The 13,345-nt window shown below is 42.0% G+C and overlaps 1 protein-coding gene across 1 annotated transcript; it reads left to right on the forward strand.

Annotated features, from left to right (window-relative positions):
- The first annotated feature begins 998 nt into the window (after positions 1 to 998).
- On the forward strand, positions 999 to 13,070 carry GDF10 (growth differentiation factor 10). The gene is made up of 3 exons (XM_042818622.1): positions 999 to 1,290; positions 5,682 to 6,586; positions 12,317 to 13,070. Exons 1-3 carry the CDS (start codon positions 999 to 1,001, stop codon positions 12,506 to 12,508), a joined length of 1,389 nt encoding a protein of 462 aa, XP_042674556.1. The 3' UTR covers positions 12,509 to 13,070.
- The last annotated feature ends 275 nt before the right edge of the window (positions 13,071 to 13,345 follow it).

Below are 13,345 nucleotides of genomic sequence, written 5' to 3' on the forward strand. Positions count from 1 at the left end.
AAATTCTCTAAAAATACACTGGCCTCCATTATACATTGCCTTAAAATTGCTGTTCACTGTGACAGATCTTCTGCCCACTGGGTGACTACAAGCTAGGATTGAGAACTACCTGTGTCACATGATGGATAAGTGCAACACGCACCATTCACTTTCAAATGAACGCCCTCCGACCTAAGCCATGTAAATCCTTCAGAAATTCACCCTGGTATTCTCCTCCTTCAGATTACACATGGAAATAGCCCAGTGACGAAAGTTTACCCGTGCACATCCCCTTTAACCCCTACTATTTAAGCATCTCCTCGGAATTATCAGTGACCCTTGCTGCACTCTTGGCTGCTTCACACGGGGTCTTCCTCAGCGCCGACCCGACGGGACCTCACTGCTCTCCGGACTGCTGGAAACAACCGCTATTTTCGGCACTCCTTTTTCACGGCAGAGCCTTCAGCTCCGCCGGTCCGAAGGGAGAAAGCCCCCGCACCTCCTCCTGCATGCTTGTATGCCCCCGCTCCTCACACCACCCCCGTCCACTCGCCCTTCGCTCCCTTGGCATGGCCCGTTCTGTGCTCACTTCTGCCTTTTAGCGGGGATTTCTCGCCGCTCCCTCGCCCCCACCCCGCTGGCTCAGGCAGCCAAGGTGCCTGCTCGCTGCCGCGGCGAGGACATGCGTCTCCAATCAGCGGCTGAGGGCTGATTCCGTTAGAGCCTTTCCCCGCTACGCTTAAAAGATCGGGGAAGCCCCACTCGGGAGCGACGCGGCGTCCGCTTCTCGGGTACCCGCACCCCTCACAGCCCTTCGCCCTGCCCCGCCACCCCCAGCTCCTCGCCCCGCGGGCGCGGGGATTGGCCCGGCGGAGACGGCATCAGCAGCGGGGGAAGGCCACCCCCACCACCCCCTCGTCCCCGTGTGGCGGAGCCGTGCGGGACAGAGCGAGCCGCAGGCAGCGCCCGAACCGCCGCCGCTCCGCTCTGCGCCCGGCAGCCCGCAGCAGCAGCCCCCGATGGCCGCCCGCCTGGCCTGCTGCCTCCTGCTCTGGGCCCTGCGGCCCGCGGGCTGCCGCTGTTCTGCGGGGCAGGGCGCGGGCAACCAGCTCGGCTGCACCGCCGAGCCGCCGCCAGCCCGGGACTCGCCCGGCCCGGAGCCCCGCGGGGGCGCCCCGCAGCCCCTGGCGCTGAGTAGCATCGCTCAGGACATGGTAGCTGTCCACATGCTTAAGCTCTACGAGAAGTACAACCGGGAGGGGAGCCGGCCCGGCCACGGCAACACGGTTCGCAGCTTCAAAGGCAGGCCAGGTAAGAGGACGGGGGGGGAATCCGCCGCCGCCGCCTGCTCACTGCTCTTTCCCTTTGAAGCTCAGGGCTCTCCCCGCAGCTGTCAGTGTCTGCGGGGTGTCCCGCCCCCCAGGGGTCTGCGCAGCCGGGGGGAACGCCAGGGGACCCTGTCTAATATGGAGATGCGATGCCTCTCCTCTGTTCCGCGGGTGGTTTCCCATCGCTGCTGACAGTACTGTCCACCAACAGTATCTGCCCCGAAGCGGTCAGCCTCTAGAAAGCCTCCGCTGCGGGAGATGCGAAGTGTCAGCGAACGGAGCGCCGTTCCCAGACCTTTCCTGAGGCGCCCCGAGCAGCGACTGCTGCAGCTGCCGGCGCAGCTCCGAGGTTTCTAGGAGTGCCGCCTACGGGACCGTCTCAAGCTGCTCAGCATCTCGGGCTCTCGCGTCGCCTGAACCTGAGGCAGATGCTTTACTTACTTCTTTACTTAGCTGGAGGCTGGCCTACGGAGATGCAACAGCACACATACTATTATTTCCCTCGAAATAAGTTCTTTACTTAGTTGGTGTTCTTCACATTTGTTATCTGTTGACGAGGAAACTCAAAATAACCATCTGGAAAATGTCTTCCTTTGGTTGACTCTTATTAGAGTTAGAGATCATAACTAGAATGTTGGTTCTTAGAGAATGAGGTTGGTTTCTAGAATGTCACTTGTTACACTTACAGAAGAACTGTTTTCATAGGCACAAATAATAGGTGACTTATCAGCGAATGGTCACTAGACTACTGTACAATAGTTCATACTCTATAGTGCATATCAATTAGATTTTTATCCAGTGTCAGATGTAATATTAAAAAGTCATCCAGTCCGTTTTAGAAGGGGGGCATCCCGTGGAAGATAATGTGGCTAACGACAATGTAAACCAAGAGTAAAGGTGTACAGTATCTGCAGTCATTTGGGAGGAAAATAAACCTTCGTGCTTTACATCATTAGCCAACTGCTAACTAATAGGGATTAGGAAGGAGCTTTCACTGTGAGTGGTTATTTCATGACCTCCCCTTTCTACTCGTACTTTTCCTGGCAAACTAATACTCAAGTGATACTTGCTGCTATCCAAGCAAGGCCCCATACCACTAAGAGTGATTTGGTAGGAATAAAATACGGAATAATTTTTCTTCTTTTTTTTCCCCTTCCTCGGGTAATTTACATCCACATGGCTAAATTCAGTTTCAAAACATCAAAATAGCATTTCCTACCCATACAGGTGGCACTGAACAACTGCATGTCAGCATTTTGCTCATCTATCAGGTCATGACAGATTCTTGCAGAGTAACTTGCATAGAGTCATGCAGCAGGGATAAAACACACCTGTGTCTAAACTCATTTCCTGTATTCCACCTGTATACCTTCTCTACTGGGTTCTGTCTCTCCCCAGTAATATGTGCAACGTGAAAGCAGAAGCTCCTTTGCACTTTTTTATGACAAAAAAAAAAAAAAAAAAAAAAAAAAAAAAAAAAGTTATTTCTTTTTAATTCATTGGACTAGTGATGAATGGTCGGAAATGAACCACAGAATGACACAACATGAAGGGAGGGGAAAAACTTGCCAGTCAGTATGGTTTCCTTTTCCCTCTACATCCTCCAAGAAATTCTTGTGTTCTTCTGAGAGAATAAATCAGTATGATCACCGAACAAGAGGTGGAGTATCTCATCTTAATGAAATATAGATGACACTTCTTATCTAGGTAAGCAAAACAGATTCTACCTACAATGACTTTTTCTTTGTTGTTCCAAGGAATGGGCTTAAAAAACTTTGTCCCCTTCAGAAAACTTGTAACCTTTTATTTTTATTCTGCAGCTTAAAGCCCCTTGATGTTGCACTCTCTAGCATCTGTGATAAAGTGGAGCGCAGTTACAACATGTCAGCCCACACTTAGTTTGTTCCATCATCATATGCATTTACTGAGGTCTTCTCAGCTACAGAGTTGTACTGCTATTTAGCCCTCAGAAAGCATACATCCCACATCCCTTAAAGGGTATGGACTGTTTTGACAGGGTTATGATGTAATAGTAGTCCATACTCAGTGTGAGCTCATTGCTGCATAGCGTATGAATTCTGCACCTGTTCCAAATATAATGTTGTTTCTCTGGCAGCATTTAGAATTGTCTAGCGCTTTAGGAGTTTTCCACAGACATTTCATCACCACTTCTCAACTCACCTCCACGTGTGTTCACAAGATTTGGTTGCTTCTCTGATAAAGTGCTGAGAGATAAGCACTTAGTTCATAGTTCAAGTTTCGTTTTAGTTCAGGACAAACAAGTCTGTAGATATTTTTTCTTTAGATGTTTTCCAGTTTTCAGAGAACTTCGTAGCTTTAGAAAACAGCACAATTTGACCAAAGTTAGCTGCACAGTCAAGTCATAAGTGGCTTTGTAATGTAGTTTCTTGCCAAATGTGAGATATGAAGTTATTGCCCAACTTCATCTAGGTTGCTGAGACAAGAGAATTGGTCTTTGCGACAGCAAACAGCTGCCTAAGCCACGAAACCCTCCTGTAAATTGCTTCTTAAAGTTCAGTCTCATTCCCTGAATGCCATCCATCTTCTTCACTAAATAAAGCACAGGCTTTGGTGAAGACTAGAAAATAGCAGCAATTTAATTAAGACTGTTTTGTGCGTCTGTGAAAGAAAAGCAAATAAAGATTTCTCACAAAACTGTAGTTCTGGCCTCTAGAGATTTACAGTTGCTTTACAGTAATTTCATAGCTTAAAAGCATTTTAAGTTAGGTTTTCTGCATATTGTTTTTCATGTATATTATCAGTAAATCTGCATTGCTAATCTTCACTTACTGCAATGCAGCGTTCTCCTAGCAGGTGGATTACCCCTAAAAGCTACTTTCTTTCTTCGGCCACTTCCTTGTTCTTTCTCTATGCATCTCTGCATACACCTTCAGTACATCTTTCCTGCATCCTGAACTTGAAGTTGTAGGAAGGTAGATACAATCAGTAAAATATTAATAACTTTAATAATATATGTAGCTAGTACCGTTCAACTAAGAGTAGACCTGTAAAGCATAACAATTCTTGGCTGAAATACTGATAAAAGCATGAATGATATGATTAATTATTATTATACTACTATGCTTTCTCCAAAACTCAGGTTTCCTCCGTCTCTAACAAAAAACACACTTCCAGGCATTTTCCAGCTTTTCAGTAGCTGTAGATGGACTCTTTACTAGAAAGAGATTTGATTTTTTTGTAATTTGTTTCACTTTGGAATACAGAACTAATTTAGAAAAGTTTAGATTTCCTTTCCGAGCTCTAATTCCAAATTCCCTTCTCATGCACAGCCCACATCTGAAACACTCACATTTGAAACACTTTTATCCCGAAGATGCATAAGCTTGAGAGGTTTCTGTAGAACTGATAGTGCTAGGAGAAAAATACTCCAAAGACTCGAATCTAAACTCTTATTTTTCATAAACTGAGCATCTTTGGACATGACTAGTACTGATGAAAAGTTTTCTGATAAGAATCCTGTCTTGAACTGCAGAAACAAGCAGGGTTGCATCACGGAATGCCACCTGTCAGCTGCTCTGCCCTGTTTGAAAACGTTACTGAATGGGTATCGGTACAGGCTGTTCCATTTCACTGCATTAGGAAAAAAATACAGCTCATGTGGATGGAGATTTTCTGCTGAACCACTGTTACTTCCAGACTATCTATGCAGTCTTGGGATTAGTGAACAGTGTAACTCACTGTGGTTTAGTCCGAATGATTACTCTAGCCAGCACATATCTGAACTGGAAGACAGCAAGCACCAATTTAGTGGTTACCCACTATTGTCCTTTAATGCTTTTTATTACCAGTCTGAGCTTAAGAAAGCAGGGATCACCTCCTAGTTCTGCTACCACTTTCCTGTATAGTTTTAAGCTAGTCTTACATATTTTTCCTATGCATTTTATTGATCTGTAATAAGGGAGTAAGCAGTATGCCTCTGAAAAAGGGATACTTGTCAAGGGCTATCTTCTATGCCACGTGCAGCGTATGTTTCACTAGGGCCAGGTATGTTACCAAGAACACTATGCATATAGTGAAGTACAGAGAACAAGGGAGGTGCTGTCAAAACATTAATGTCAATGGAGACATGATGCTCTATCTAGACATGTTATCTGCTCATGTGCCATAGGAAAAGTTATGTTTAAGTATAACTGCAAACATTGCTTGCACCGTTTTAAGCTGAAGTGACTCCAACAAGCTGAATCTACTACCCGGATGGAAGAGAGTAAGCAAAAAGCAAAGTTAACTCATCCACTTGTAAGGATGAGTGGTTTGATTGATGGTGTTTTGTTTGTTGTTGTTGCTGTTGTTTTTATCTTGGATATTTATAATGGTTTCCTTGCTCTTTTGCAGAATTCTTGTCGCAGAAGCCCCTGTACTGCTTCAATCTAACATCCATGCAGGATTCAGAGATGGTTCTTGCTGCCACTTTTCACTTCTATGCCGACAAACATCCTCGGCACCGGGAAGTGTTTTGTAAGCGATCCAAGAACTCATCGTGCCGCCTCCTACACCTGCCTCCCATCCTGCGGCTCAACCTCATCTTCCGAAGCATCCCCCAGAATTCTGCCTATGGACAACTGAAAGGGAACATCACTGTATTTCTTCAAAGGCGAGGGGCTTGGCATGCCAAGGATATTTCACATATCATAAAAGAATCAAAACGATCCGCAGAGCTTATCCTCTGTGCTGAGCTTGATTCTGGGGAGAAACACCAAGGCTTCCCTGAACAGGTCTCCAGTCATTTGCCTTACATACTGGTTTATGCCAATGACCTTGCGATCTCTGAACCTAACAGTGTGTCTGTCACCCTACAGCGTTATGACCCATTCCCTTCCAATGATGGGGATCGAAGTCTGTCACCTAATGCTTCTGCTGATACTCGAGTCAGAAGGGATACTTACCTTTCTAGTTCTATTCAGAACAATGAATTGCCAGACGTAGAGTATAACAATAAATACGATAAGCATGACATATGGAAGAATGCCTACAAGTCCTTGAAGCCAAAAGCCTCTCGTAAAGACCGAAGGAGAAAAGGACAAGAAAATACAGAAATGCTTGCAAAGTCTCAGGTGCTAAACTTTGATGAGAAAACAATGAAGAAAGCAAGGCGGAAACAATGGAATGAGCCTAGGATTTGCTCAAGAAGATACATGAAAGTTGACTTTGCGGATATTGGCTGGAATGAATGGATCATATCTCCCAAATCTTTTGATGCCTACTACTGTGCAGGGACATGTGAATTTCCAATGCCCAAGGTAGCATGCCTTTTCATTGCTGTTAGCTTGCACATAGTAGACTACTGGTCTGCCTACCCGGCTGCTTTGTTAGCTAGATTTTACCTTTAGACTTCTACCCACCTCACTGCCTTCTGATGCTCTGTTCAACCTCATTTAAGCAGCACTGTTTCTACTCTGTTTCTACCATTCATCAGAGTGCAAAAAAATTTAAAAAGCTATTTTTAATTTCAGCTGAAGAATAAAAAATCTCTGAAGTTTACCTTGGGGTTACACATTAAACCAAATTATTTTGGTGTGGTATCACCACAGTATTAAAACTAATAAAACAAGGTGCTGTACCAAAATATTTCTGAATTCCACTGGTACTACCTTAGGAAAAAATTGAGGGATAATGACACATTTTTAACTGAAGAAACTGCTTGTTACTTTGAAAATAAGAATGCCAATTGAACTGCTCTTTGTCTCGAAATTCTTAAGTGCTTCCTTAATTTAAGTCTTAAAATTAAGAAAATCTTGCTGGAGCTAAAAAAAAAAAAAAAAAAAAGGCTTTCTTTTCCATATACAGCAGAGAATGCCAAGTAGCTGTCTGTAACACCCTAACTCCGGTGTTTTGAATTCCTTCTAGAGAAGCAGTGTGAAATTTCCTAATAAAGAGGCAAATATGAAGTTTTTGAATTCTAGTGGAATTCTGATTTGGCCTTCTCCCAACTTACTTACTCTATGGCAACAAGAAGAAATTTTGGCAATCCTGTGCAATGCAGAAATTCTTTGCACTTTATAGGGCTTTCAGATAAAGGGCAAAGGTTTGAAGCAGAGCATAACATTCATGTTCAGAAAGTAATTATTTTGCAGTTCAACCTACAAATGGTCCAATTATTCATTTAACTGCCTTTTTTTTTTTTTTTTTTTTTTTTTTTTTTTTTCCCATGTGAACCCTCTGCCCATAAGTAATTGATAGTGTTTTCCAGAAAAGGGTATCAAAGCTCTGAGACAAGAATCTGCCCTATAGGGTCTGATGTATGCTTATGTTGAAATCAGTAGTATGACTGCAGGAAGAGTAGATACGCAGGCTAGTTTAAGTCCAGGAACAGTGAAAATCCAGATTTCAGGGTGGGGTGAAGAAATGTGTCCAGACCAAATATTCTCATGTAACTGGCCAATGCTGACCCAGGTATACATAAACTGATGGATGAATCTGGAATCTGGCAAAAATTAAACTTGCAGAGGCTCACATACAGTTCTCACTTTTCTGTTGTAGTATAGAAAGATCACTCAAAATACAAAATGCAGCTTAGGAATATGGGTCCTGTGCCATGGTCTAATGCATTATTCATACATACCAAAGAAATGGAAAATAACACACCTGGCTTCTTGTAAGCAAAACACTATGGCACAAAGAAGCTGACAGAATCGAAGGAGATTTGACACATTTATAGTTGGAACAATGAAATAAGCTTGTATTGCTGACTTACTTAACATTGCATCTAGAAATATTGCTTGCTAAAAATACAGATTTTCTTGGAAATCTAAACCATTTTAATTCTCAGTGTGCTACTTGGAGAAGAATTACTGTAGCTATACTAGCATCTTGGTGTCAAAAAAAAAAAAAAATAAATAGAACACCCAGATTTGGGGGTTTTGGTTAGATTTGTTTTGGAGGTCTACTTTTTGTTAGCTTTGTATTTTTAAGGGAAAATGCATACAGACAGATTCACAGTTTTAACTTACTAAAATCATGGCTTCCAACTGAGCAGGGACAAGTAGGATATCTGCATGCTTGAATGAAACTTCAGCTCAGGTCAGAGTATGAAAATTACTATGAAGATTGTGGAAGGAGAAATAGCCTTTGCTGTTGCACATATGTCTGAAGTCAGGAAAGCATGCATCCAATCTTTTTAGATCTACATCAAAGGGTGGTTGTAGCTCTAAGTCATAAAGACTTGGACCATGCAGTCAGCTGGTGATGGAGAAACAAAACTTATTTCCGAGGAACTCTTTTAAAATTGTGGAGAGAATCATGTGCTTGGGATGTTGGGAATCATCACACTGAAAGATTATTTTTATTTAGTACATCTGTACATCTAACTTGACTGCATTTCTTGATACAAAACAGCACTTGTACAAGTTGCTTTGTCTCAAGTTCATTTACCTTGCCACTGAAACCCTTATTCCCTGACTGTGCATTGTGTAGTACAGTCATTTAGTAGTGCAACACTTTGTTGTGCCGAGAAAAGTTAATTCTGCCTCTCTGTTCTGATAGGAGGTTTTGATGTCATGCATATCTACATGCTAGAAACTGAGCTTGACCAGCAGGAAAGGGTAAGATTTATTTACACAGAAGGTTTAAAGTGAATGCTTCATGAAGACAATGCAAATTATTTAAGCCGGAAGATGTTGAAGCTTACCCAACAGGACTCTTAGATTTTAACTTATGCATAGGAACAGGTAGGATATAGCAGCTCGGGGCTCATTTTGTGTATTTATCCATGACCTCTTTACTCTGAAATATGAGATCAAGTTCTGTGGACTTCATGCTTGTAACTTTTTCATGCAGTCATCTTATTTAAAGAAAATTTATATGCTAAGAAATATCTTGAGACTTCAGTCTCATTCAGGTATGTAGACATATTTCCAACATTACCTCTATGTTAGCATCAAGATAAACTGCATTTTCAGCTGCCATAACAGGAATGCTGCATTAGTTTTGATAGTGCTTTACTGACTTCTGTTGCCATGTCACGCCTCTGGTTCAGTGGCCATGGTTACCACTAAGAAACCAGCATTTGGATACATCTTCTCCCTTATCAATAGTAATTAGAATAATCTCAATTATGTCCTTGTGAAAGCATCATTTATGATTTTCAGTTTTAATTCCACTCCCAACATTAAAAAACAAACTTTATTGAAGCTAAGAAGTACTGCTTATTAATATGTGGCAGAGGGTGTTCTTTTATCAGTAGGTTCATGATAAAGCAGACATTAAAAGGGACATAAAGCAGGAATAAGGAGTGAAGCCTGAAGAATTTCAAATTTACTTTTCAACTACATCAACACACTCTTGTTTCCTGAGGTTAAAATTTCCTCCAGCTAGGATTGTCCTAGAGGTTAAGAAAGAGTAGAACCTGCCCAATGGATAAAATTAGTAGCCAGCATTTAAGACATAGTCCTTGCCCAGTACCATCCCTACTGGGCATTCAACTCAGACTTTCCATCTTTCCACTTCAGCATTTTGGTATAAAGGTTAAAGTCAAGCTCAGCCCAAGGTCACTGAGTGCTTGGGCCAGATTTCCAGAAGGGCTGGAAAATTTAGAGCCTGGCTGGATGTGGGATGGGTGTGCTGCTTGGCTCCACTGTGGGTATAGGACTCAGGCAGCCAGATTCTACACAGGGTAATATTCCATAATAGGCAGCTTTCTCTTTAAGCACTGTTGTTCATAACATGCACGCTTCCAGGCATTAGAAACCTAATTAGTGCTGTCATCTTGGTAGCCTGATTTACTCAGGCTGAATTGTTTCTAACTAGTTTCAGGGGTGACAGCTGCTCTCACTGAACTTGGCTCACATCTGTTTGTTCCCCACAGTTACCAGAGGCTGTGTGGCTGAAGAAGATCCTTGCAGGATCTTCTGCATGTTCATATGTGGGGATTCTACAACAAAGTAATTGGCACGGAAGGCAATGGTGGTGGCTATTTGTTGCATGGGGTAAACAAACTCTGTTTCAGTAGTAGATTAAGATCTGTGTCTGTTACAAGTAGCACTATGAAGGAATAAAGGACCATTTCAGGAGGTTTGTCATACAGGTTATTTCAAGAACTAGATTCTAAGAGCTTCAGTTCTTTGAACTTCTAAACTCTGCAATTGCTTGTATACATAAAGGCTACTTCCATTTGTCTTGCTGTCCAGATTTGCTGACACAAAACTTATTTCTGCTTCATATAGCAAGCACTAGACTAATTTACTGCTGCTTGTTTGAGGACAGCTTTGAAATCCTAAGATTAAGGGTGGCATGAGAAAGTAAACTGTTGCTAATTATGCCAATGCACGATAAATACAGAAAGGCTCTTTTCAGGATTGGTCACCTGTTGGGACCATCTTGACAGGGATGCTGTCTTGAAACACTGAAGAATCACAACTGGATTTCACATTCTGCCCTTGTAATGGTTCACATGAAGTCATTTTAAATAAGGAACAGCTAGAAGCATTTGTAGAAATTGAGGTCTGTTCTGAGTTTCTGGTATGATGTCATACTTAAATGTATCAGAATTGAATAATTCTTAAAAAAACATTGTTTGATTTAGCAATGCACTGCGTAACTTCTCATGATCAATAATGCTTCATATATACTTCACAGTTATCTGAAAAATAAAAAGCACATGAGACTAATTCTTCTCACTCGAAGAATCTGCTTCCATGTTGAGATTTGCAAATTTCCTCTTTTTTGCCCCCAAGGTGTCACTTGTACCAAATCTGATGAAAACTACTAAAACTGTAGCAAAATGCCAAATATGACCACACAGATTTGATCAGCTGTTACTGCACTCATTTTTGGGAATATTCAAGCATGACATATGAACAGGAGTCACTGAAGCTTCAGCCTCAGTGATGAGTTGCATGCCTCGCTACTGCATCTTGTACTTGGAGAACATTTATTCAATGCTATGCTGAGGCAATGACACAGAAAGGTTGACACCTGTCACTGCTTCACTGGTAAACCTCTGCTTGACTGTATGTACCTGAAGCAACAGAACTGGTAAAAATTGTTTAGTACTATTCCATTGCTCAGATTACAAAGGCCAAGTGTAACTTCTCAATACATGCTTTAAAAAAATTATTTTATTTTAAAAAAAAATAGGAGTAATAAATAGTACACTATTTAGTAGCTAAACATAAGTCTTAGCTCTCCTTCTTCTATTTTCAGAGCCATTATAGCTAATAGCATTTCTCAAATAATTTTCCACTGTGTCAGAAAATCAATAGATATGGTGGTTCAGCACCCTAAACAGTATATAGATATGAAGCTGTGGTGAAATCTCACTTCATGTTTTTCCTGCTCTCTCAGCCTTTTGTTTTCTCCTCCCGCTTCAAGACTAGCTAGGAGCTTGGGTGCTGGGGGAGTCTGCTGAGGAAGACAGAGGGTAGCAGGCAGACCGCAGGTATCAAGTATTCATTTGCAAGGGACCTGTGATTACCAAACGCTTTGTGAGATCGTCCGTATATTCGACCTGCTTCTTATTTTAAACCACAGTAATTGCTCCAGGAAAATGTAACTAATTCCAGCATAATTTATACAAGAAGTATTACTACAAGACTGAAACAATTTTTTTGGAAATAATTACAGTAGCCAATTTTCCCAGTCAGATAAGAGATAACTTAGAGCTAAGAAGCGTGGCCCCCCCCCCCCCCTGAGCCCTTTTCTCCTGCATACCTGCCTCCAGCATTTAATAGCTACCGTCATGGACACAATTCTTTTTCCAGGCAGCTGACTGCTGCCTGTGCCACCAGTGCCCTCCTCTGGTATTTATGAAGGCAGCAGAAGGCGTACAACCTTGGACACATCCTGAGCAAGAAGGCTGGAAATGTGAGGGCATGACTGTGCTGTGTGGCCTTGTGACACAATCACATAGATTTCTTTTTTGATAAAAAAACAAACAAGAAATCCCACAAACACACTTGTAGTCATTTTCCAAGCCCTCTTGGGAAAGAGACTTCTCATAAATGAAATAATGACCGTTTCCTTTTCTCTTCCAGGTTGTCAGACCATCAAATCACGCTACAATCCAGAGCATCGTGAAAGCAGTGGGAATCATTCCTGGCATCCCAGAGCCCTGCTGTGTTCCTGACAAAATGAGCTCACTCAGTGTCTTGTTCTTAGATGAGAACAAAAACGTTGTTTTGAAGGTATACCCCAATATGTCAGTTGAAACTTGTGCCTGCCGATAAGTTCATACAAATACATCTTCAACAACACCTACAGATCCTGCCTGACTGCACTGGGAAGTTGTAAATGGAAAATGAATCCTCTTGAGTTGACAGATGAATGCAAGTCTACAATTCTTCTGCAGAAGGTGTGTAAAGAGAAAAGAATAATACACGTGCCCACCTGAAAGGATATGCCTCAGTACCAACATTTGACTTGTACATTCACCTTCCAGGCATTCAATACTTTTACAAAATTTTCCTAACCCACCTATCCAAGACACGTTGGTATTTAGTGAGAAAATTATATGTAAAGTTTTCCATAATCAAAAGACTAAAACATGTTTTTATATGCTATTTCTACTATTTTTATCTCTTCGATTACTTAAGAAGATGGGAAGTGAACTTGCAAATTATATTAGAATATCACTTCTGTACACAAAATATTTTGCCTAAAATACTCATAATCTGCATATTTATACTGAAAAACATGCTGTAATAAAGGGCTTAATATGTATATTTTCTTCAGGAAGCAAGTATATTACACTGTCATAGAATCATACAATCATGGAATTGTTTGAGTTGGAAGGGATCCTTAAAGGTCATTTGGACCTTTATGATGCTATATATATATGCAACGAACAGGGACACCTACAGCTCCATCATGCTGCTCAGAGTCCCACCCTTGAATGTCTCCATGGACAGAATAGCCACCACCTGTCTGGGCAAAACTTTTCAGTGCCCCACAACCCCAATTGTAAAAAAAACTTCTTCCTTCTACCCAATCTACATCCCCCCTCTTTTAGTTTGAATCCATTTTCCCTTGTCCTACTACAAAAGACTCTTCTAAAGATGCTGTCC

The sequence above is a fragment of the Centrocercus urophasianus genome, unplaced genomic scaffold (genome assembly GCF_019232065.1).
Source record: "Centrocercus urophasianus isolate 14NV4802_14NV808 unplaced genomic scaffold, USGS_Curo_1.0 seq_17, whole genome shotgun sequence".
NCBI classification, from domain to species: domain Eukaryota; kingdom Metazoa; phylum Chordata; class Aves; order Galliformes; family Phasianidae; genus Centrocercus; species Centrocercus urophasianus.

What these genes read in the sequence shown, in the direction of transcription:
- GDF10 (XM_042818622.1), top strand. Translation starts at nt 999, where the DNA reads ATGGCCGCCCGCCTGGCCTGCTGCCTCCTGCTCTGGGCCCTGCGGCCC. An exon ending in CAGCTTCAAAGGCAGGCCAG is followed by an intron (nt 1,291 to 5,681) that starts GTAAGAGGACGG and finishes GCTCTTTTGCAG; the next exon opens with AATTCTTGTCGCAGAAGCCC. An exon ending in GTGAATTTCCAATGCCCAAG is followed by an intron (nt 6,587 to 12,316) that starts GTAGCATGCCTT and finishes TTTCTCTTCCAG; the next exon opens with GTTGTCAGACCATCAAATCA.